At 35.4% G+C, this 26,439-nt stretch overlaps 1 protein-coding gene across 1 annotated transcript in view; it reads left to right on the plus strand.

Moving 5' to 3' along the window:
- The window catches only part of PIAS1 (protein inhibitor of activated STAT 1), a 136,262-nt gene that overhangs the window by 78,857 nt on the left and 30,966 nt on the right, over positions 1–26,439 (plus strand). The window contains 5 exon segments of the mRNA NM_001266301.2: positions 10,330–10,414; positions 10,663–10,710; positions 14,161–14,251; positions 14,907–15,041; positions 21,887–21,992. Coding sequence (NP_001253230.1) covers positions 10,330–10,414; positions 10,663–10,710; positions 14,161–14,251; positions 14,907–15,041; positions 21,887–21,992 — 465 coding nt within the window.

Below are 26,439 nucleotides of genomic sequence, written 5' to 3' on the forward strand. Positions count from 1 at the left end.
TGGAATGCAGTGGTAGATCATTTTTCACTGTAACCTCGGCCACTGTACCTGGCCCAGTTATTTTTCAAGTGTCTGCAATATTTATAAAGCTATATATATACTTGACCATAAACATAATATCTAATTCAAAACAGCAGAAACTGTAAAAGTTGTTGCTGTGAGTACACTAAAACAAAGATTTTTAAAATGACATTTAAAAAATAGATTATGGAAATAGAGCATTAATGAAAAGCCAAAAGGAAACACTGCATGCTTTTATCGTTTAAAAAGATGAAGAAGCAAGAATTTAGTGTAAAATTTAAGAAAAATAGAAGTAGGAGGGAAAATATATTAAAGATAAAAGTAAAAGTTATTTTAAAATTGTGTTTATATAGTGGATACTTTGCAGACATGGAAGTAGATTAGATAATTTTTATGCTGAAATGAAAACATATCCTCAAAATTTAAAATCTTAATGAAAAAGCAGATTGCAAAATAATTGTACTTACACACTCTCTCTCTCTCACACATAGATTTATGTGTGCTTATAAGTTCTATAGTTGTATACCAAATTTTTCATAATGTTCAGGGGTTTTCTTCATCCTGTGGGGAAGCAGCTAGACTATGAGGTAGACTTTTATTTTGTAATCTCGTGTGGTTTTAATTTTTGTTTTTTACAGTGAGTATTGCATATTTTCTATAATTGGAAATAAAAAACAAAGATATGTTCATTTTGAGGGGGGAAATCAATATTTCATCATATGAAACTAGAAAAAATACTTTATTATGCATTGTATGCCTATATCAAAACATCTCATGTACCCCATAAATACACACACCTGTATACCCACAAAAATTAAAAATAAAGATTTTTAAAAGTAGGAAAAAAGGTGGAATTAATAAACCTAAAAAAAAAAGCTTATGAAAGAGGCAAAATATATAAGCTTCTTGCAGATCTGATTAAACAAAAGTAACCATAGAAAGTAGATTTAAATCACATAGAAGGAATATATATATAAAAATATTAGGAGCGATACATTAACACAGTTATATGTTAATAAATTTCAGAAACGTCAATGAAATTTCCAAATACATTAAACATTCCAAATGTTTTTTCTAAATGTATATGTAGTGAAAATAATGTATAAAATGTGATATACTGATAACTTGAGAATATTATCAAAGAACTACTTTTTTAAAAGAGAAAAACTCTGGGTTTGATACATTTGCTGGTAAATTCTTCAGAACTTTTTTTGAGGAATAAACAATTTCTGTATACTACAAAATGTTCTCAGTTATTAAAAAGTAAGCAGGCCAAAGAGGAATACAGAGAAACAAAGGTAACAACAACAAAAAAAAAAAAGCTATCATTCAGTGTCACTTTTTGAATATAGTTGTGTTCCTTAAAATATTAACTGGTAGAATTTATCAGAATATTGAAGGAATAATAAGATTTAAATTAGGCTAAGTCTACTGGACTAAAACCTTGTTAGAGATATATCCTCTATCCAGAAGTCCTAAGTGGTTCAGTATTAAGAAACACATAAATTCATCAGATTTAATAATAGCTAACATTTATTGATTGCTTACTTTGGGTTAGGTAGGCACTGTTGTAAGTGGTTTTATATTTTTATTTAGTTATCAAAATAATTATAAGGTTTCTCTAGGGTTATATTACCTAGATGAAGAAACTGAAGCATGGAAAGGTCAGACAGTTTGCCCAAGGTCACACAATTACTGCATGACAGAACTGGGGTAAGCACCTGCAGTTCTGACTCCAAGAGTCCATTAGCTTATTTGGAGGTTAAGTAGAAACTTTAAAAGGTTTCATAAAATTAAATACCCATTAATAATTTTTAAAAAATGAAATAGAAAAGGTGTTCTTTAACATTGTAAGGAATCTTTATAGTCAACAGACAGCTTTATATTTATTTATTGAAAAATTATAGGTGTATATATTTATGAGGCACAGTGATGTTATGATCTTCGAATACCATGTGACATGCTCAAATCTAATGTATCAAGCTGATTAACATATCAATTTCCACAAATATTTCACATTTTTTAGGTGATGAGAACATTTGAAATTTACTCTTAGCAATTTTGAAATGTTACTGTGTTCGCTGTGTTGTGCAATAAGATCTTAAAAAAAAAAAAATAGGCCGGGCGCGGTGGCTCAAGCCTGTAATCCCAGCACTTTGGGAGGCCGAGGCGGGTGGATCACGAGGTCAGGAGATCGAGACTATCCTGGCTAACATGGTGAAACCCCGTCTCTACTAAACATACAAAAAACTAGCCGGGCGTGGTGGCGGGCGCCTGTAGTCTCAGCTACTTGGGAGGCTGAGGTGGGAGAATGGCGTGAACCCGCGAGGCGGAGCTTGCAGTGAGCCGAGATCACGCCACTGCACTCCAGCCTGGGAGACACAGCGAGACTCCGTCTCAAAAAAAAAAATAAAAAAAATAAAAAGTAAAAAATAACTTATTTCTCCTGTTTTCTAACCATATCTGGTAACCACCATTCTACTCTTTGTTTCTATAAGTTTGATTGTTTTAGATTCCACATATAAGTGAGAGAATGCAGTATTTGCCTTTCTGTATTTGACTAATTTCACTTAGCATAATATTCTTTAATTCCATTCATTTTTGTCACAAATGACAGAATTTCTCCCTGTTTTAAGGCTGAATGCTTTTCCATTATGTATATATATATATTTAGTACCACATTTTCTTTATCCATTCATCTGATGAACACTTAGGTTAATTCAATACTTGGTATTTTGAATAGTGCTGCAATGAATATGGGAGTGCAGACATCTCTTTGATATACTGTTTTCAAATCTTTTGGGTAAATACCTAGAAGTGGGATTGCTGCGTCTTTATTTATTAGTTTTTTAAAAAATCCTAGGCTGGGCGTGGTGGCTCATACCTGTAATCCCAGCACTTTGGGAAGCCAAGGCAAGTGGATTGTCTGAGTTCAGGAGTTTGAGACCAGCCTGGGCAATGTGGCAAAACCCCCTCTAAAAAAAAAAGAACGAAGAACCCTAGATGTAGTTCCTGATAATGGAGGTGCATCAGAATTATTCCCACTGGGGGCTAAACTCCCAGGCATGTATATTTTGAAGCAATTTTGCGGGTGATTGTTAAAAACTGCAATGTTGGCTGGGCCCGGTAGCTCACCACTGTAATCCCAGCACTTTGGGAGGCTGAGGCAGGAGGATCACCAGGTTAGGAGATTGAAACCATCCTGGCTAACGCAGTGAAACCCTGTTTCTACTAAAAATACAAAAAATCAGCTGGGCATGGTGGCCCTTACCTGTAGTCTCAACTACTTGGGAGGCTGAGGCAGGAGAATCGCTTGAACCCGGGAGGCGGAAGTTGCAGTGAGCCAAGATGGCGCCACTGCACTCCAGCCTGGGTGACAGAGTGAGACTCCATCTCCCAGGAAAAAAAAAAAAAAATACAATGTTAAAGGTACATCAAATTTTACAGCAAAGAAGTAACCCTGGAAGATCTACAAATATTCTTTTAAAAGTTCTGGCCTATATAATAAGACATGAATTAGAACTAGAGGTGTAAACGCTAGAAAGGAAGATTAAATTTTTCCTTAGTTGTAGTTAAGGGAAGGTTTATCTGCAAATCCTAAGAAATTGGCTGTAAAACTAGGGTTAAGTTCAATTTGAGTGGCAAAATAGAGCTCAGAAGAACAAAAATTGATATATTGAAATTGTGTAATAACCACTTTGAATAACAACCAAAGTGAGAGTCCATGCAAAATATCATAAATATTAAAAAGTTAGAAATACTCATTTTTGCTTAATTTTATCTTTTGAATTTGATTTAAAAGTAAAAATTAACTAGAAAACTATATTAAAATTCTTCCTATTTCTTATCCCATTCTCTGTCTGTCATAGGTAATCATTTTTAATTAATTTCAGTTTATCCTTCTGGTTTTCTTTCTTTCTTTTTTTTTTTTTCCAAAAAAGCTAGTAGCTTTATATATTCTTACTTCCTCTCTTACACAGAAAGTAGCATACTGTATTTTTTTAATCTTGTCGTTGTCACTTTAATGATGTATCTTAGAGAGATCACCCCCATACCAACACATAGAAATTGTCTTCATTCTTTCTTTGGTTTTAGAGTATTCTATGAATGTTTATTCAATCATTCTTCTATTGGTAGGTATTTTGCTAAGAATGACATTAATGGGAACAGTGTAACTAATCTATGATAGAAATAAAACCTCGAAGATATGAATAAATGGACACAGGTGCAATAGTCCAAGACAGGAAGGTTAAAGATGTAAATATATCAGCTCTCAAAATAATTCATAGGTTTATTGTAATGCTACTCAGAATACTATTGAGCTTTAAAAATCATAACAAAAAGATTTGGAAATTCATCTAGATGAATAAAAAAAAAATGGATAGAGAAAAACCTAACTATAAGACAATGAAACATAGTGAAGCTGTAACAAAAAATAGAGTACCAGCACCAGGATAAAAAAGATAATTGGGAATGTGGCCCAGAATGAAACATACAGGACATAAGGATTTAATATATGATAAAAGAAGCACACATATCTATAGGGAAGGGAAAGTTTATTTAACAAATGGTGTTAATGTAACTGTAAGCAATTTGGAGTACTGAAATTTAGATTTTTAAAATATGAACTAAAATTCCAGATATATTAAATATTTACATAGAAACAGTAAGCCAAAAAATTAATTGTGTATTTATTGAATTTATGCAAAGAAACAGCTAAGTTCAGAATTAGCAGAAGAATTTAAAAGGAGATTGTTGACGGATTGGACCACATAAAAATCTTTTATATCATCTAAAAATGTAGCCAAATGAAATTTTAAAAAATATATAGATGACTGGAGGAAATATTTGTAGCAAATTTCCAAGGTTTTAATATTCTTGTATATGAAACCCTTATGCAAATATATAAATAGGCATAGGACAAGACTGGACAATTAGCTAAATAGGAAATTCAACAAATAACAAAACATAAAAATATTTTAGATGTGAATTAAACTACTGAAGAATTACCAGGATCCATTCATTAAATTAGCAGCAATTCCCATGCTGACCAGGGTAGAGTGTTATCACTAGATGCATAAATTGCTGATGGTCTCATATGTAAAATAACCATTTGAAAAGCACTCTTGTGATGTGTCAAGATTCATAAAAATCTTCATACTTTCTGACCCTGAAATCTCACATCTGGGAATTGATCCAAAGAAAATAATAACCTGCCACCCTTCCAAAAAACAAACCTTTAAACCCAAAGATATTCACAGAGTTGTTTCAAATAGTGAAAAATTAGAAATAACCTAAATGACTAATCAGGGGAGTAATTAAAATGTTCATATGTCCCCTGAGAGAATACAATAATTAAAAATGGCAATAGAGACTGCAATTGAAAATGTAATAAGGGTAATTTTTTTAAAGCAAGCTTTCGTATTGTATCTACAGTTTGATGTAAGAATGACTGGAAGGAAATAGATTAAAAGTGATAAGAAGTTATAGTAAGAGGATAATAGGTAATTCTTTTCCAATTTTCTATGATCCAGTGTAATGCAAGGCTGCACTGGTAGAAGTACAGCACCGAGATCAAGAGAGCTAATAAACCTATGTTATGAGAGGAACATGAACTTTGGAGATAAGAGATGTACAGATTGAGTTCCAATTCTGATTTTTCTACTTAAAAATTTGAAGCCCTGACAAGTTAGTAATTACCCTGAACCTCAATTTCTTCATCTGAAAAATGGTCTGATGACATTGTCTTCATGATTATTGTATGGATTAACAATACTAGAAAGTAGTTAATAAAAGTAGTGTTCTTCTGACATCACATCTGGAAGAATATATCAATCAACTTACAAGCAACCTTAGATCTCAATGGCTAACAACTATTAGAAACAACCAAAGATTTGGGCCTGTAATCCCAGGACTTTGGGAGGCCAAGATGGGAGGATTCTTGAGGCCAGGTGTTCCAGTTCAGCCTGGGCAACATAGCAAGACCTCGTCTCTACAAAATAAAAAATAAAAAAAAAATAGCTGGCATGGTGGCACCCACTATTGTAGTGCCAGCTACTGTAGAGGCTGAGGCAGGAGGATTGCTTGAGCACAGGAGTTTGAGGCTGCAGTGAGCTATGATCATGCCACTGCACTCTAGCCTGGGCAACAGAGCAAAACACTGTCTCTAAAAAAGAAAGAAAAAATAAACAACCAAAGAAATAAAGCTTCTTTCCCACTTACGTTACTTAACTAGCTGCAGATTGTGGCTCTGCTATATGTTCTGTTTGCTCCGGGATCAAGGCAGAGGGGAAACAAAGATAGTAAAACCATAGGGTGCCTCTTAAAGAACTGCTTGTAAGTGGTACACTACCAGTCCTATTCATTGGCCAAGGGTAATGTCCATGGCCCTGAACATTATCCTCCCATTGGGATAGGCCAATACAGAAGGGCAACAACACATATTTTGAACAAATAATATGTGCTGTGACAGTGCTGTCCAGTTCTGTCACTTTATTTATTTATTTATTAATGAATGAATGAGACGGAGTTTCACTCTTGTTACCCAGGCTGGAGTGCAGTGGCGTGATGTGGGCTTTTTGCAGTCTCTGCTTCCCAGGTTCAAACTATTCTCCTGCCTCAGCCTCCCAGGTAGCTGGGATTACAGGCTCTCGCCACCACACCTGGCTAATTTTTGTATTTTTAGTAGAGACAGGGTTTCACCATGTTGGCCAGGTTGGTTTTGAACTCCTGACCTCAGATGATCCGCCTGCCTTGGTCTCCCAAAGTGCTGGGATTACAGGTGTGAGCCACCATGCCCAGCCAGTTCTGTCACCTTAATAAGAGTGTAACAACCTGGGGTACTTCTGGAGGAGGAAGATTTGGACAGTGAGTAATTCTGAAATCTTTACTAAAATACAGTTGGAAGAGTCATTGGAAAGGGAGGGGCATATTAAGTCTCTTCAAATATTTGAAGAATGGCTGTCACTGGATAGTGAGATTAGTTCGGTGCTGTGTGGCATCAGTGGGTGGAAGTTACAGCCTCATATATTTTGATTCAGTATAGTGGTAAGAAGAAAAGTGAGAAGAAAAAGAAATTATTGGTTGTTTTCAATATGTTACTTCATTTACATTCTTCAAAATAATCCTATCAGAGTGTGTATGTTTCCGTGTTTAAATATTGGAAGAAAAACTCAGAGTGAATGAATACCCAAGGTCACATGACACATAAGTGGCAAAACCGGTTTGGAATCCAGGTCTGTGTAATCTTGTCCCTTTCTACAATATTCTACTATTCTCTATTGGGCTGCAAGCATTTTTACAATTAAACTGTTCATCACCAGTCATCTTCTGCCTGACAAAGTAAAGGCCACATCTCCCACATGTCTAAAAGGGTTCAAACAGAGAATGAATGGAAAGGTTGAAAGGAAGGTTGAACTCTAGATCAACGATCTGCAAACTTACTTGATCATACTCTTAGCAAAGTACTGTACATACTATATATGTAGCTTATACATCAACTACTGTACTCATATGTTATAAAACATATAGGACATTCCCAGTACAAAGAAATGATAAACATTTGGGATGATGTATATGCTAATTCCCTTGATCTGATCACTATATACTGTATGTATCAAAACATCACTGCGAACCCCATTAATATGTATAATTGTTGTCAGTTAATTTTTTCAATTATAGGAAAAATAAGAGTTTAGAAAGATTAAGATTTTATATAACATTTTAGTTTTTTTATAAATTAGATTTTAGGTTTTATGTAAAATCTCATCTTTATAAAACTTCTGTTTTGCAGATAGATACTTTTTTATGTATCCCTATGGATTGTCTTTTTTACCCATGGAACTGTATACCCCCAACATTGAAGGTCATTGTTTTGGATGATTTCGTAAGAGTCCTTTCAGTATGAAGATTCTGTAATTTGTCCAGAATTTTTCTGAAAGGGCTAATGGTAGCTTACTTCACTTTCAGAAAGGTTTTTAGATAGTTTTTTCTAAAACCAGAACTATAAAGACTTCACTATCGTTTGTAACAGCAATTAAGCCCAAAAACTACAAAGTGTGAAAGGTGCTCTTCTAGATAAATAGTAGCAACCCCATGAGTGTTACAATGTATATATAAAAGGAGATGGAAGTAGGGGCTATTATTAAGTAAGAAACCTGATTTTTATTTGTGACATAAGAAATAGCCTCATTATTTTAGTTATATCTTCTCTTTCTAAACCTATATATATCCAAAACTTACTGTAGTCATATATTCTAAAATGCATCTGAAATTTTGCCTAGAGAGTAATATGAATTTTTGGACTTGAGAAATTATTTTAGCACTTTTTAAAAATAGAGCCAAAGATTTAAATTAGGCTAAGTCTACTGGACTAAAATCTTGATAGAGATATATTCTCTAAGAAGCGAAGAAGTTAGTTACTTGCATTACCTGACAGAGGAAAATGTTAGCTGTTTTTCTACATTCTGGGCCTTAGTTATTGGCATTGCCAGGTTGATGCTTCACAATTAAGACAACTTTTTCTGTTAGTGACTGCTCCTTGGTGATAGATTCTTTAAGAAAAAGTCATCCCAGAACACATAAAGCAGAAAGCAAATCTGGCCTTTGAAAGATACTGTTAATGTTGAGATGGAATTCTAGATCAACAGTGCTCTTTTCTATTTCTTTCTCAATGATACGTTTGGTATCGACTTTCTGACATGACATACTGCAATTTGGTTGGTAGTTGCAAAGGAAATGTTTCTTGCAAGTATGATCAAACTCAGTTTAAGCAAGAGATTGAAACAACCAACTTCAGCTGCTTATTCAGCACAGGACTTAAGTGCCCCGGAGGCTGGGAGTTTCTTAATAATAACTCCTAGTGATCATTTTGTTCTAGAAAATTACCCTGGAAAAGTAGTATAAATAGTTTAATCTGCTATTTCTTAAATTTTTGTATTCCTTTACTCATTCAACAAATAAGTAGTATTCAGTGCCTCCTTGTGCCAAGCACTGAGGACTCATTAGTGAGCAAAAAGGATATTAACCATGTTTTTAAAAAATGTATCTAACATGTACTAAAAGCCAAGGGATGTGGTGATGCATGCATGTAGTTCTACCTACTGAGAAGGTTGAGGCAGGAGGGTCACTTTGAGCCCAGGGGTTTGAGTTTGTGCTATGATGGTGCCACTGTACTCCAGCCTGGGCAACAGAGCAAGACCCTGTCTCTTAAAAAAACAAACAAACAAAAAGTCTAATGAAACTATTGTGGCTCATAACAGCATACTTCAGAAACCCCTGCTCTAGTCTGACTGTGCTTACCTACCTGCTTGCATGTGTTTGTCTTTCTTCCCACATCTCTTCCCCTCCCTCCCTTCCTTCCTTTCTTACTTAATTCTCTTCTTTTTTGTTTTGTTTTTTTTTTTTTTTTTTTGAGGCGGAGTCTCGTTCTGTCGCCCAGGCTGGAGTGCAGTGGCCGGATCTCTGCTCGCTGCAAGCTCCGCCTCCCGGGTTCACGCCATTCTCCTGCCTCAGCCTCCTGAGTAGCTGGGACTACAGGCACCCGCCACCGCGCCTGGCTAATTTTTTGTATTTTAGTAGAGACGGGGTTTCACCGTGTTAGCCAGGATAGTCTCGATCTCCTGACCTCGTGATCCGCCCGCCTCGGCCTCCCAAAGTGCAGGGATTACAGGCATGAGCCACTGCAACCGGCCTGCTTCTCTTCTTTTACATCTCTTTTCCTTCTTTGAGTTAGTGACAATAAGCAAATTTTGAACTCATCTAAGATTAGGAGAAAAACTGTACGTGATATTTATTGTATAAAACTTGCATGGTGGAGTTAAACAGGAGATGATAAAATTCTTAATTTACTTTATAAACCAAATGTTACCTCACCTGTGCAGCTCTCAAGGTGGGTATGTTTGTTTCTTCTTCCAGAAACCGTGTCTCTTTAAATGGGTTTATATCATTCTATTTTAAATAAAATTCGTATGTTTTTATACAAGTGTGCTCTTTAGATGCAAATGTTTATATGATTAGAAAGATTTTCATTAGTCTTTCTTTGATTATGTATTGTTTGAATTTGAATCCTGATATGTTATTCTGGAATTAGCCATTTTTGTTTCTATTTCTGTTATGTTACAATTAGTGTATTTCTTATTTTTCAGTGCTTTAATTGCCTTGTTATCTAAACTCTAGAATATATACCAGTTAATTAAAGACATGTGAGTGTGTGGTTTTTTTTTGTTTTTGTTTTTGTTTTTGTTTTTTGCTTTTGTCTTTACTGGCAAATTTAAAGGTAATTGAAAGTATAATTCTTGTCTTCTTTAGCATCAGACAACAGTCAGCGCTTTCGAGAAACCTGTTTTGCGTTTGCCTTGACACCACAACAAGTGCAGCAAATCAGTAGTTCCATGTAAGTTGTCAGCAAGTGTAACTTGCAGTTTGACCTTTGAATCCAGTAGACTAGAATAAATGATTTTAAAAAACAGTGATTGGTGAGTTAGTATTTGTGTGTTGCAAATATTAGTAATGCAAATATAGTGTGTTAATTAAGAACAGTTATGGTAATTTGAAAAACTTTACTAGAGTAACAATGTCTTTGAATGAACTTTCATGCAAATACTTTAAAAGTAATTGTAATTCCTATTCTGTCTCTTCTAGGGACATTTCTGGGACCAAATGTGACTTCACAGTACAGGTCCAGTTAAGGTATAGTGCTGACTATAGGATATATTCAAAGTTTAAAAGATAATATTCCTTATCAGGAAGGGGAGATGGAAAAAAATTTTTAAGGAATAAGAGGAAATCTACCTGATTTTTCAGTAAGTGTATTGAAAGAATTAGGTTTAGATATTTGGGTGAGGGAAAACATTCTCCTGTTACGAGATATTCTAATTTTCATCCAGTTTAGATTTTTTCTCCCACCTGCCCACCCCCCAATTTAGATTTTAATATAGGAAGTCATGTTCTATATATCTAGCCATATTTGCCCTCAGTTGGTTGAGAAGCTCCTGCTAATGATATCTTACAATATCATATCAAGTTTTATGAAAGCATGGGCGTTATCTCCATAAGAGGCAAAGTATTGTGCATGAGGAATTAGTACTTAAGTCTACAGTATCTCATGGACTAACAAACACCGAAATACTCTAATTTGTTTTGTTCTATATTTTTAATAATTTAAATGTGCTCTAATTTAGGATCCATTTGAGACATCTCTTGAAAATTTTCAAAGACTAATGGGAAATTTTCCAACATGGGTTCACAACCCCTTATTCAGTTTGTTTTCTTAGCCCATTCATTTATTTTAGAATATCTAAGAAATCTTTTGTATTATTTCTCTCCCTTATATATCTCCCTTTTATATACATATATATATATCTCCCTTATATAAACCGTGCTTATATAAACCATCATATTATGCTTTTATTATTCAATTTCCCACCCTAAATGTCCACAGTGTTGCAATAGGGATGGAAGAGAAAATGTAAAACAGTTGTTTTCCTCAGTAAGCTGTTTTCCCTATAATTGTTGGGAGGATAAATCAAACAGATAGCCTTGTCTCAATAATCAGATACTAAGTTGTACGTACAAATTGCAAATACACTAGGAGGCTAAAAAAGGAATTAATCTAAAACACCTGTTCGGCACTTTATGGAATCCTGTGAAAACCTCTAATCTAAACTTTGAAATAATAAGGTAAAAACAGTGAGAAAGCAGAGTTGAAGTCGAAAGTTGAGTTGAAGATTCTAAAAAGGATATGACTATGCTTAATAGCTTTTATACCATAAAACAGTATGACAGGACCTTACCGCAGTAGACTAGTGATAATCTAAGTTTCAGTTTTGGAAGGCACTGCCGAAGATGATTCTGTATAAAAGGTATATTTTGTTTCGGCCAGATTGTGATAATGACTGAATAAATTAAAGGACAAAAATAAGATGTCTCCATAGTTAATTATGTATTGCTGTAGTCTACTTCCTGCCTCAACAGTTGACATTTTGCTTGTACTGATACTTGACATTATCCTTTAAATCAGTGGTTTTCAAACTTGTTGCATGGAGCCACCCTTAGGGCCTCATACTCTTCTGCCATCCTCCCCTTCTCCCTCCTCTTCTCTCCTAAACACATACACAGTCTGAACCAAAGTGGGGCTTCTTTTATCTCTTTTATCTGTTTTGCATGTTTGACTCTGGGTTAGTTTTCACTTGAAGACAGAGTCCCAAGACTAAAACAGAGTTTAAAAACCATAGCTTTAGAATAAAAGATCTAGTTACTAAGTATTTTGTATTAATATACATACATTCTTTAAAGCAGCAACAGGTGTGGTCCACATTTTGAAGTAAGGTTGTCTAGATAGATCAGCTATTATAATTCAGATTCCAAGGGAATCCATGACTGCTATTTTAATTGAAATTTATCTCCAGGACTTGGGGGAAAAAAAAAAAAAGAACCATGTTGTGTTATATTTGGTTGTTGTTAGGTGGTTCTTTGTGTTTTAATAAAATCGATCATTTCTCTCCCTGCCCCACATTGCTAGGTCTGCAACCATAGTATATTATTTAAGTTAGGAGTGTATGCCTATCTGCTATCCTAATTGTAAGTGTTTATCTAAAGCATGAAAATAATTAGTTGAGAATTAGGATCCAAGTTTTCTCTATTAGACACCTAGTCTGTTTTCATTTCTGTTGCGCCTCCCTGCTCCACTCCCTCTCTCTGCCCCATGAACCACTTCACAGAAACTTTCTGCTACTCCTTTTTTTTCTTTTTTCTCTTCAGTTCATTAGGGTGATTTAGATTAGTTGAATAGACACTGACTTGTCATTTAAATTACTCTTTTCCTGTAGGAAAGGGTTCAGGCAGCCAGGGTCCATGTTTTAAATTGATTTATGTGCATTGGAATAATTATTTTAAAACTGTGACATCCTCTTAACTGTTGCAGCATAAAGAATTAGCCTGTAATGGAAGGTTCTGCTGGGGTTAGGAGTGGTCCTGTGAGCTTTGACATCTGTTTGCTAAGTATATTTCTAGAAAATCTTTGTAGATCAGTGAATCTTAACTTTTTTATGGATCCCTGATCCCTTTGAAAATTTGATAGAAGCTGTGGATGGTTTCCCTGTAAAAATGAATATGTATATGTACTCGTAAAAGTTTACATATAAAATTGTTTTATTTTGTGCATTATCCCCATACTCAGATTTCATGGCCAGCAGGTTAAGAACCCCATACCACAGGTGTTGAGAGGAGTTGTTTGCACATGAGGAATATTTCACAGAATTTAGAGATAGGGTTCTCCATACTGTGTAACTCAGGGGTGCTATGAGCATTCTGTAACAGTGCAGTGAGCCTTAGATGTATATTGAGAATAGGAACTAATAAAGAATAAATGCCTTAAATAGCAAAATAATAATAAAAGTGAATAGACTGAGAATTTACGAATTATGTATCTATCCTTGATTTTTCCAAAAGACTGTGCATTTAATTTAGAAATATTTTTATAAGTTTCTAAAATAGTATTCTAAATTCATGTGGATATAACACAAATAATATTCAGTGTCTTCAGTTCTCAAAAAATAAGTAGTACTTTGGTTTACTGATCCTGGGGATGGACTTAAAAGCATTCTCAGTATTTTCTGCTAAGAACCAAGAAAGTGTTTCATAGGCAAATAAATTTAGAAAATACTGCATACAGGTGCTAGGTCTTCCTCTTAGAGATTTATAATGCTTATTAGCCTATTAAAGCTCCGAAAAGTTCTGTATTAAGGAAACTTAATTTAATTGTTTTGATTCAGAATTTCTTAATTTTATTTAACGAGCCTTTCTTTTTTTCTTTTTAACACCTGTTAATCGCTGAAAAAGCTAGTGCTTCTCAGAACATGCTTAACCAAATAATTGGTTACCCAATCAAATAATTGGTTAACCAATATCACGAAGACAACTACAGGGTGATAGTCATGATTATCACAACTTTACATTGACAGAATTATTTATTTTAAGCCTATTTACATATACTTATTAATTGGGTGAAAAGTCCAGTTTTTATAGTTTTCCCTTTTGGTTGTTTTTAAATTTACCATCTTTTAAATTTATCTACTGAACAATAATACTAACGAAGTCATCCTTTAATAAAGGAAATTAAACTTGTCCTTTATTGTTTAGGTTTTGTTTATCAGAAACCAGTTGTCCACAAGAAGATCACTTCCCACCCAATCTTTGTGTGAAAGTGAATACAAAACCTTGCAGCCTTCCAGTAAGTCCTAAAAACTATTTTTTAAAATTCATTGCCAACATAGCTATCAAATAAGTCATCACAGCTGTTGTTAAGTCATAGTTTTTCCTTAAGAAAACATTTTTATTTTGGATATATATTCCTGTGACTGGGTGAAACACTTGTACCAACTATGTACAGTTAGCAGCAGTAACATTAGCTTTGGGGTCATAGGATTTGAAGTTGAGTGTGGTAGCTTTAGTGTTGTACTGGATTTTGGGGAGAAGTTTTTTCAACAGAGTCTCAGCTGTGTTCATGTGAGTCTATAAGCCTGTGGTAGAAAGGAGATTTGAAGAATGCTGTCTTAAACAGGAAGTAGGGGTGAGGACTGTTTCTGGTGCCCTTGAAATACTCCTCATATACCTGTCTAAGCTTGTTATGAATTTGTCCTGATTTTTAAATTTAAGAGACTTTGAATTTTCATCACTAATATTTTTCTCAGGTTTACTACAAGGAGAATATAAGGTTGTTTGGAAACATAATAACACAAGAAACTTGTAAATGTTTGCTTCTGTGCTTTTTAATGAAAACATTCGTATTTTCTAGTATGTAGTTTGTAAGGGTTTTTTTCTTAAGGAATGGAAGTCAAAATGATTGTGGAAATAATAAGTATAAATAAATTATATTTCATTTTTAGGGTTACCTTCCACCTACAAAAAATGGCGTGGAACCAAAGCGACCCAGCCGACCAATTAATATCACCTCACTTGTCCGACTGTCCACAACAGTACCAAACACCATTGTTGTTTCTTGGACTGCAGAAATTGGAAGAGTAAGGAAATTTTTGTTTCTACCAGATTTTTGTATTATAAGGAGGGGTTAATCACCATGCCTATCTGAATTTATATGTAAATTATGTAAAATGAGCTGCAAAAGGATTTATTTTTGTCTCACAATGAATTTTCAACAGGTTTCCATTTGAAAAATGGGATTATGAAGTATCCAGTATTTTATAACCTGGCCCTTTTACTCAACAATTGATCATAAATGTCCTCCTGTATAATTACATGTTCTTCTGCATTATTTTAAGTGATGATATCATATTCCAATATGAATATGCCATAAATTTGCCTGTTCCCTACTATTGAGCATGTTACTTGATTTATTGATTGATTCATTGGTATGTCAGAGAACATTTTGAAGACCATCTTAGTAGCTATAACTTTGCATACATATATCATAATTTCATTAGGGTAAATTCTCAGAAGTGGGATTGCTGAGTCAAAGAGCATACAGAATTTTAAGAAATTTTGTGTACATTGACAGATTACCTTTTCCAAAGATGATGTACAAATTTATTCTCTGACTTTCAGTGTTTATTTGCGTGCTCATTAACATTATTATCTTCTTTGAAATTTTTACCAATTCTGTTAGGTAAATAATGCCACCACTGTGTTTTAATTAGTACTTTTTTCATTATTACTGAGATTGAATATGTTTTATATTTGTGATTATTTACATTTTAAAACTGTATCCATGTCTATTTCTCTGTTGCTGTTTTTGTTATTGATTATGAGATCTTCATATAGTAAAACTTAATTCTGTTTCATGTTACAAATATTTGTTTCCAGTTTGTTTGCCTTTTATTTTTATCTTGTTATTTAATATGCAGAATATTATTAATATTATTTAATATTGGCTACACAAAGCTTTTGTGTAGCCAAATCTTAACCAGTTATTTCCTTTATATAGTCTTTTCTCATCTCCACCATGCTTTGCCTATCTGTCCTTCCCAATCTATGGAATTATTTGTTTGTTTTCTTCTAGACTTAAGGTTTCATATTTTGCCTTTAAATATTTAGTTCATATTAAATATATGTGTGGTGCAAGGTAAAAATTGCTTTCTTTCACTTTTTAAATAGCCGATTCTAACACCGTTAACCAAATAAATGTTGATTCTGATGCCACCATGGTTGCATATTTGATTTTTACATATCCTGAGTATGTTTCTGACCTTTTTCTATATTGTTTCTTAGTCTAGCATTCTTTTTTGGGACAGTTTTCATGGTATGAACTCATAGGTATCCACCAGTTCATTTGAAATTTATTGAATGCTTACCATGTGCCATATACTGTACTCAAAACTGGCAGTACCATAGGGAGGGAAAAAAGCTCATTTTCATGAGGCCTGTGATCTAGGGGCCTGGTGGACACACACAAAGAATGTGAACCTACTTACAAGTACTATAATAGAGAGGCACATGGTGATTTTACAGTGTGTCAAAGGGCACTTTGAATGAGAGAGAGCAGTCAGGGAGGGCTTCCCTGAGGAAGTAGTGGCTGAGCCAAGAGCTAAGAGAAGAGTAGGAATCAGGTGAAAGGTTCAGAGGAAACTACCCACACAACAGCCCAGTGGTAGGAGTCAGCCTGGTTTTTACAAGAAGCTGAGAGGGATTCACTGACTAGAGTGCAGAGAATGGGGAAGAGCGGTATATGACATGTGGCTAGAGGGGTAAGATAGGACTAAACCATTAGGGCATTGTAGGTAATGTTAAAGTTAAGGATTTTCTTTTTCTTTTTTTCTTTTTCTTTTTCTTTTTTTTTTTTTTTTTTTGGAGACAGAGTCTCACTCTGTTGCCCAGGCTGGGGTACAGTGGCGTGATCTCAGCTCATTGCAACCTCCGTCCCCTAGTTTCAAGCGATTCTCCTGCCACAGCCTCCCAAGTAGCTGGGATTACAGGCGCCTGCCATTGCACCCAGCTAATTTTTGTATTTTTAGTAGAGACGGGGCTTCACCATCTTAGCCAGGCTGGTCTTGAGCTCCTGACCTTATGATCCACCTGCCGTGGCCTCCCAAAGTGCTGGGATTACAGGCGCGAGCCACTGCACCTGGCCAGGATTTTCTCTTTTTAAGCAGAAAGTTCATAGTGCTGTATTTCTTTTTAGAAAAGATCACTCTTTGGAGTTTAAATGGAGGCCAGAATCATGCAGAAGGACATCTCTTAGGAGCCAGCTCTTGTGAAAGTATTAGTGAAATAGTATCTTTGTCTAGAGTGGTAGCAGTAGAAATGGAGGTAAGTAGGGGCATCTGCAGGATTAAGTGATGAATTGAAAGTTGAGGGCTAAGAGAAAGGGAGATGTCACTGATGAGTCCTTGGTTTCTTGGTGGGTAGCTAGGCAAATGATACTACTGCTGAGATAGAGGAAACACTGGAAAAGGACTGAGTGTGGGTGTGTTTTGTTTTGTTTTGCTTTGAAGAATGGGCATTGGCATTGGAGGACGAGATGGAGAAAATAATGAATTTACTTTTGAAACTTTTGAGTTTGAAATGCCTGTGAGACATCCTGAATAGGCAGTGGGGCAGATAGGCTTAAAGGATACATTTGGGATAGAGGGAAAAAATGTGTGAGTCATCTGCACATTGATGGTTATTGGAACCACACTGGCAGGGCTGACATTGATTCTCCTGCATTACTTTTTTTTTTTACATTCATTCTTCCAGATAAAGTAGAATTACTTTATCGCATTTTTCCCCTCCCTCCTGTACCCCACTTGCACGTCTTTCTGAGAATTTGGATGAGATTTCTTTAAAGTTATAGTTTAAGTTAGGGAGAATTTATTTACAATGTTTAATATAACCATTCTAGGAACTGTATTTTCAAATCCTCTTTTATGTTCCTCAGCAATTTAATAGGTTTCCTACAATTCCTGCATATTTTTTGCTAATTCCTATGTTGGTTGTTATTATTACTGCTATTATAAAAAGAGATCTTTTTTCTGTTGTATTTTCAAAGAATTTATTTATTGTTGGTTTACTTAAAACTAGTTATTTTAAATATTTATTTCATAGCTAAATTCATATATCAGTTCTGTTGGCTTTTTAGATGATTTATTGGTATTTCTACATTAGCAGTTTTGAGTTTGAGGTATGTCATACAAATTATATTACCTTAATACTTCTGTCATTTATTTCTTGTTCTACTACCTAGAACTTTGTAAACAGTGTTAAACAATGCAGGCACTAGTGGACATATTTGACTTGCTCCTTATGTTAATGAGAATACTGCTACTGTTAAAACATTATTATGATGTTGCTATTAATTTTGATAGAACTTTATTATATCAATGATGTATTTCTATATTTCTCTTTTACTGGATATTTTTGTTAGAAATGGGATTTTTGAATTATATCAAAATTCTTTTTGACATATCTCAGGGTTATATTTTTTTCCTTTAACTCATGTGTCACCATTAGGTTTTTAAAATATTTTAAATATTTTATTTCTAGTGTACCTTGGAGTTCCCTTTTTACCGCTTTTTGAGGAAAGTTTTGTTTTTGTGTATGAAAAGAATAGCTCACTAAGGGAGAAGGGGAGTGTTTTTGGTGAAATAGGAAAGAAGTCAAACTGTAGGAGAGGAGGGGAATATGGCTGCTGATAAATAGCACTAGAGGAGAGGGGGAAATACTCTTCCATAGGAAGGCTTCCAAACTACAAAGATTTGAAGATATTTTTCTGGGGAAGTAAAACACTAAATCAACATTATTTTCCAAAGCCCAGAAAATAACTTAATAGATTGTTTTTAGATTACTGTTTTAATTCAGCTTGTGAAGATATTCTGAATAGTTCCTGTAGAGTATCTTACTATTTTGCAGATACCTTTGTATAGTTGGTTGCCAGTGAGAAATGTTGCAACTATGTCTTTTCAAATGAAATAAATAGGAGAGCTAGTATAGTGCCTGAAAGAAATAAGTGAGTTACATTGTAACTTCTTCCTCTACCTCAGTGTAATCACTGCTTCTAGCATTTGTTAAACTCTCATTATTTGTAGAGAAATTATTTAGATTTAGGTTTAGTATCCCTAATCTGAAAGTCTGAAATCAAGATACTCTAAAATTCAAAACAGGATACTCAAAGGAGATACTTGTTTGAGCATTTCAGACTTCAGATTTTCAGATTAGGGATGCTGAACTGGTAAGGATAATGCAGATATTCTAAAATCTGGAAGAAAAAAAAAATTCAGAGTCCAAAATACTTACAGTCCCAACCATTTCAGATCAGGGATACTCAACTTGTACCAGTGTAAGGGGCACATAATGAATAGAGTATATTTCAATTATAGAGAAAGCATTTCATGAACTTCACAAATAATTTTTAAGACTTTTGAAAAAGCAATAGACAAAAACATCAGTATAATACAATATAATATAATATATATCAGTAGTTGGAATTAGTATTTGAAGGATTAGCAGGAACAATAAAATACTGTCTACCTAGAAAAGAATCTCTGTCACTATTAAGCTTTGGTGGGTTTTTTTGCAGCTGAAGTTCACTCATTCATATGATGTAAAATTTTCATTTTATATTACCGGTACAAGTGGCATTTGTTAGTACCACATTCTTTTTGCTGCTTTTTTTTTCTATTTGGTTACATGTTTCAACTAGAGTGAACATACCTTTTCACTGAACTTGTTGCGGTTTCTGCTTGATCTCTTCTTAAGTGTTTATATAAAGCCTAAGGGTAATTCCAAGTTCTGAAGATTCAGGTTGTCAGTACATAGTTTCACATTGTTAATTAACATTTCTCCAGTTTCTATCATGCTTGAAGCATTAAGCAAGTAAATAATAATGGTGAATAAGAGTTTTTTCTAAAAGAAGCTTTTCAGTTGGACCCAGTGACTTACGCCTGTAATCCCAGCACTTTGGGAGGCTGAGGCATGTGGATCACTTGAGGTCAGGCGTTCAAGACCAGCCTAGCCAACATGGTGAAACCCCGTCTCTACTAAAAAAAACCCACAAAAATTAGCCAGGTATGGTGGTGCACACTTGGAGTCCCAGCTACTTGGGAGGCTGAGGCAGGAGAATCATTTGAACCCAGGAGGTGGAGGTTGCAGGGAGCCAAGATTGTGCCAGTGTACTCCAGCCTGGGTGACAGAGCAAGACTCTGTCTCAAGTTAAATAAATAAATAAATAATAAAGCTTGTCAATGCTATATCAGATTAGTATGTTGTATGCTCTAAAACTTAGGAAAGTTTTTTTTTTTTTTTTTTTTTTTGTAGAGTCTTGCTCTGTCACCCAGGCTGGAGTGCAGTGGCACCATCTTGACTCACTGCAAGCTCCGCCTCCCAGGTTCATGCCATTCTCCTGCCTTAGCCTCCCAAGTAGCTGGGACTACAGGCGCATGCCACCACACCTGGCTAGTTTTTTGTATTTTTAGTAGAGACGAGGTTTTACCACGTTAGTCGGAATGGTCCTGATCTCTTGATCTCGTGATCCGCCTGCCTTGGCCTCCCAAAGTGCTGGGATTACAGGTGTGAGTCACTGCTCCTGGCTGGGAAAGTTTTCATGTTTCTTGTTCCTCATTAATGTGAAATTTATTAATGAAAGTAAATTAGCTTTTTTGACACTTCTTTTTCCTGCCTCTCAGAAAATGCGTAGCATGTGAACACAGATAGCTTTCTGAACTTTAAATAAAAATATGACCTTTCAGAGAGTATTGTAAGATATTTTCTGTCAAAAGAGGAGAGTGCATTAAGTTCCTTGTCTTAATATTCCCGCCCTTTCCCCTTGGTTTCTAGTGTCTGCTCTGTCATCAAGCAGTTGCCTAATCATGAGCAGATTGCATAATCTTTTTGTGCCTCAGTTTCATCAGCCCTTCACTTAGAAAAAGTCACCTATCCTACCTATATCTTAATAGGCCTTCTGCAAAGTTTAAATGAAGTTGGCAGTGTATGTTAAGAATGCTTTGAAAAGTGTGTGTAGCTATAAAATACAAGATGGCAGCAATTATTTTCCTTTTACTTCTTGTCAAGTCTCTTGATCTTCCTCTTGATCCCAGCACCAAATAGAAAGTGATCCTTCTCATTTAGATCTCCTTCCTACCCTTCATGAACCTCAGCCATCTTTTCTTTCTCTTATCCAACCATGTACCCTTCACATAGCCTTAACTTGTTGGTTAGCTGTTTCTTTGGTTTGGGTTTTTTTTTTATTTTTATATTTTTTTGTCCCCTTCTCCCTCTGTCATCTCTGGGTAGTCCCTCTGCTGGTAATGGATATTCATCTGTTCATTTGCCAAACCAGCAGCTTCTCTTTGAAAACCTTCTTTACTATTCCCTCTGCTTGTTGTGATAATGGCCCAAGTATAATCTTTTCAAGAGCTAGTTGAAGGCATAGAGAAAGGTTAAAAGGTATAAATTAGGAAGTCCATCTCATTTAATTTTTTTTAAAAAATAGATACTATTTTAGATATATCTGTTACCTACTAAATATGGTTTATAACTTTGACATCTTATTGTCTTTGGCTTATACTTAGTCTTAACAGTACTCTTTCATGTAAGTGCCTTAAATTCATTAGCTTCAAGTATAGGTAATATTAAATCCAGGACAGACCTGGGTTTAAATTCTAGGTTTGTTACTTGAAAATTGCAAAATTAGGGCAAGTTCTTTTACTTCTATATACTTCAGTTTCCTCATCCGTAAAACCAGGTTTATGATCATCTCAACAGCTTTTTGATCAGGATTAAATGAATTACTGTTCATGAAAACGCCTAAGACAGTGCTGGACACACAGGTGTTTTAAGAAGTGTTAGTTTTCTTTTCCTATCATGGTGAGATTAAAATAGATGTACTGTTTACTTACATATGTTGTTTGTTTTCTACATCTTTTTTTTTTTCCAGAACTATTCCATGGCAGTATATCTTGTAAAACAGTTGTCCTCAACAGTTCTTCTTCAGAGGTTACGAGCAAAGGGAATAAGGAATCCGGATCATTCTAGAGCTTTAAGTACGTATGATAAACTTATTTCACTTATTCAGCTAACTATTTTGTCAAAGGTTAGAGTAGTATTTTCTCAACTCAAGAAATTTTAGAATTTGTTTTTTCACTGGAACCTGTTGTAGAGGATTAAAAACACTGAGAACCTTCTGGCTTGTAAAACAAGACCTTAGAGTAGTTCTGATATCTTTGTCATGAACTATATTTTATAATCTATATTTTACTAATCTTAAAATTAACTTTGTGAAGTGAGTGCATGAACATGGAAGAATATTTTTCTACAACTTCATAAAATCAATGTTTAAGGAATTCTGGGAAATGGGAAGGGCATCTTGGCATAAATTTCAAGAAAGTTATTTTAGATTGGAGGTTTATCCAGGAAAAATATACAGAGTTGTATCATTGCCTCACTCCTGCATTTACAAAGTGAAGAGAGCCAGTGGGGTGGTAGAAATAATAATGACATGAGTTCTGCCATTAATCAATTATATGACTGTGGACAAGTAACGCTGCTTCTGAGTTTCATCTTCCTCATCTGTAACAAGAAGTTTATGCCATGTGATTTCTAATGCTTCTTCAGAGTCTGAGTTCCTATGTGTGAATTACTGGATGGTTTGTTTTGATACGTTGAATTTGAGATTCAAGGTCTACAAATGGAGCTATGCTGACCTCTGTTTTTGAGGGTTAAGGTCAGAGGGTTTGGCCTTTCCAAAGAGGTGAACTAAGTTCTTCGTTTATTCTTTTATTTGTAAGAGGTGGGGGCCGAGTGGATTTAGGGATGAGGGCTGGGGACTTAGGAACAAAACTTATATAGGCAGGTGTTAGATAACTATCCTGAAAGGACTTTTGATGTGAGCTGATTAATGAAGCCCATTATCAGACTTGTACTTAGGAACACTCTGGTGGAAGGAACTAAGATAATAACAGCTTTCCTTTTGTAGCATAGCTTTTATCCCTTTCTGTAACTTATTTCTGTGGCAGAGTAAAAGATCCCACTACCCCTGAATATCAATATACCCTTAATAGTTCATTGAAGAATTTTTCTGTATTAAAATGGTCCTTTAAAAATGCAGCTAATCCTGAATCAATGGGAGCACACTTTGGGCTAATGCCTCTGTAGGCATGCATTGACAGATGATGGAGACCTAGAAGGACAGCACTGATTTGGGATCTGCGGGAGTGGAGGCACCATTTGGCAGGGACAAGAAGATGGTGGGGATCCTGAAAGAAAAGACAGACATCTGCCTTGAAGGAGAGTATAAGATACCTTCTCTTCTATCACAATCTTGCTGAAGTTATTCCTGGTCATTCTACTGAGAATCTTCATATTTGCCTCACAATACCAGAATCTCAGCCCGTCAGAAAGCAAAGAATTATGTGAGCCTGTATGGAAGAGGGAATACCAAGAAATAAGGCAGATAAAGTTATTTAATAGTAACAACAGCAACAACAACGATAGGGCCAACTGTCTTTGCTCAAGCTGTTAACTCTTCTCCACTTGTAGCTATAGCACCACCTGGAGGGAGAGTGGGAATGTGAGTCTGGAATTGAATTATTTTATTTTCTCCGAAAAACCACTATTAGCTACCATTAAGCAGCAAAAACTGTTTAATTCAAAAGCTGTTTCTACTCTGATATACTGATGGATGTGGAGAATACCTGTACACTGGATGAGATTTTTGTGGAAATTGATACCTTACCTTATTGGCCAGAGAAGCCAGTGGAATATTAATTTGGATCCCACCAGTAAGAAATTTGTTGTAATTTACTAAAAAGCAGGTTATCTACCTTTACCTATATGCTGCCTGTAAAAAAAAAAAAACAAAAAAAAAAAACAAAAAAAAAACTTTCCCAACAAATTATGTAATTAAAATTCTGTTTACAATAACTTGACAAAAGGAAATGTCAGGTATCTCAGGTGTTTTTAAAGAATCAAATTACTTACAAATATGTTCCTTGTAAGTCATTCTTAATAAAATAAGTTCTTCTAGCAAAGTTTTAATAGTCAAGCCAGACACTCTTATGTTCTTGAAAGAATAAAGTTGCTGTTATTGAGACTTTTCGCAGAGAAATCCATTCTCTGATTCATTTGATTTAGTAGGATTTTGTCTTGCAGTTTCTACCTTTGTGTAGAGTTGTCCCCTCACAACTATCAAAACAGTCTTTTACCAACTCTTAATCAAGTTTCTTTCTCCTCTTCCTTCTCCCTTCAGCAGTTATTTCAAGCCTTAGCCATAATCTACTCAAACACTGTCCCCCTCCCTCAGCACTCTGCCAATGCACGAAAATTGGGGCTACAAGATGTGAATTACCTAAACCACCTATTTCTTCCTTAATCTCAGTGCCACCATAATTACTTTTTGGCTTATCTACATTTGTGCCCAGTCCTCACTTTATTTCCTTCAGTGTCAAGAGGAAATGTCCCTTTCCCTGCTCCAAGTTAATCTTTTATTCATTTATTCTTTTCATTCAAGAAATTGTATTAAGAGTCTACTGTGTTCCAGGCACAGGAGAATACAACATTAAACAAGACACATACCATCTCTGCATCCCCCAGAAGTTTGCAGTCTGGTAAGAAAGACAGGCATTAAATAATTGCACAAGTCATTAATGAGTTAAAGTTTTGACATGTGCCTTGAAGAAGATAGACAGGGAACTCTGTAGAGGTACAATAGGGGAACATAGTCCTCTCTGGTGTTGTGATACTTAAGGCAAGATTATAAGTATGAGGAGAAGTTAAGCTCCAAGATAGGAACAGAGTATGTCAGGAGAAAAGGCCAGTGCAGCTGGAATAGAGAGAGCCAAAAAGGGCTGGATGCAGTGGCTCACACCTGTAATCCCAGCACTTTGGGAGGCCGAGGTGGGTAGATCACTTGAGGTCAGGAGTTCAAGACCAGCCTGACCAACATGGTAAAACCCCATCTCTACTAAAAACACACAAAAATTATCCGGGCATGGTGGCATGTGCCTGTAGTCCCAGCTACTTAGAAGGCTGAGGCAGGAGAATTACTTGAACTCGGGAGGCAGAAGTTGTAGTGAGCTGAGATCGCACCACTGCACTCCACCTTGGGCGACAGAGAGAGACTCTGTCTTAAAAAAAAAAAAAAGAAAAGAGAGCCAAGAAGGAGGGTGACCAGAGAGTTGGACAAGTATAAGTTGACATAGACAATATGAAGATAGATGATAGAAAACCATTAAAAGATTTTTAAGCAGAGGAATAAATGACATGATTACATTTAGACAATCTGATTCTCACTTTGAAGACGAATCAAAGGAAGGCAAAGCTAATGCAGTGAGGCCAGTTTAGAACCTTTTTGTAATAGTATACGTAAGAGATGATAATGTCTTGAACTAAGGTGATAGTGATGGATAGAAGTTGACAGTTTTGAGAAGTATTGAAATGGCATTGACTGTGTGTGTAGAGTGAGGAGTCAAGGAGGAGTGCTAGGCTTCTTACTCAAGCAACAGGTAACATGGTAATGCCATTTACTGAAACAGAAAACTGTTGAAAAGGTCAGATTGCAGGGGGGAGATCAGAGTGCACTCGTAGACTTGTGGTGGTTGAGATGGGATGAGACATCCAGGTAGAGATGCTCAGTAACAGTGATTGTGAGACCTGGCTCCCTCATGTATCTGCTCTTTGTCCTGTGTTTTCAGTTCCTCCCTGTCTGCAGGCTTTTTCTGTCACTCTATGCTGTCAAGGCTCTTTTGCCTTTTAAAAAATAGGAAAACAAGCTCCTCTATGGATAGAGCTCTGTGTTCCTCCCGTTGTTCTCATCCTAATTTCTGTGAGAGTGGTCTACATTTGCTCTTGTTACCTCCTCACTGCATCTTATTATGGTCTTTAACCCTCTATCATTCCACTGAAATTGCTCTTTCAGATGTCACAAATGATGATGTGATTGCTAAATTTAAAGGGTATCTTTTCGGTTTTCATCCTGAATACTTCTGCTGCATTTGATATGAACCACTTTCTCCTTGAAATTCTCTCCTTTTTTCTCTGACCATATCTTCTCAATCATCTGCCTTCAATGGGAAGCATTCTAAATATTGCTGTTCCTTGGAGTTTTATCCTGGGCGCACTTTTCTACACACGCTTATGGCTTAAAACTAACACCCACCCCAAAATACATGTCTTCATCTCAGACCTCTCCCCTGTGTTTCAGACTTATATAGCTAACTAACTTCACCTAAACATTTCACTGGTTCCTCAGATTCAAGTATTTAAAACTGAACTCACCAACTCCTGTCAAACTTACTCCCTAAATATTTCTCAAATGTACCTTCTGTCTATCACTGCTATCATTGCCCTTGTTTAAGCTCTCATATCCTGCTTTTATTTTAAAAACCATTCTTAGATAAAACATCCCTCTCTTTGACTCCTTTATATATCTCCTCTGGTAGCCACGTAAGTGATTTATACAGATCTAAAATCTTACCATCCTCATTCTCTTGC

This window comes from Macaca mulatta, chromosome 7, assembly GCF_049350105.2.
Source record: "Macaca mulatta isolate MMU2019108-1 chromosome 7, T2T-MMU8v2.0, whole genome shotgun sequence".
Taxonomy (NCBI): Eukaryota; Metazoa; Chordata; class Mammalia; order Primates; family Cercopithecidae; genus Macaca; species Macaca mulatta.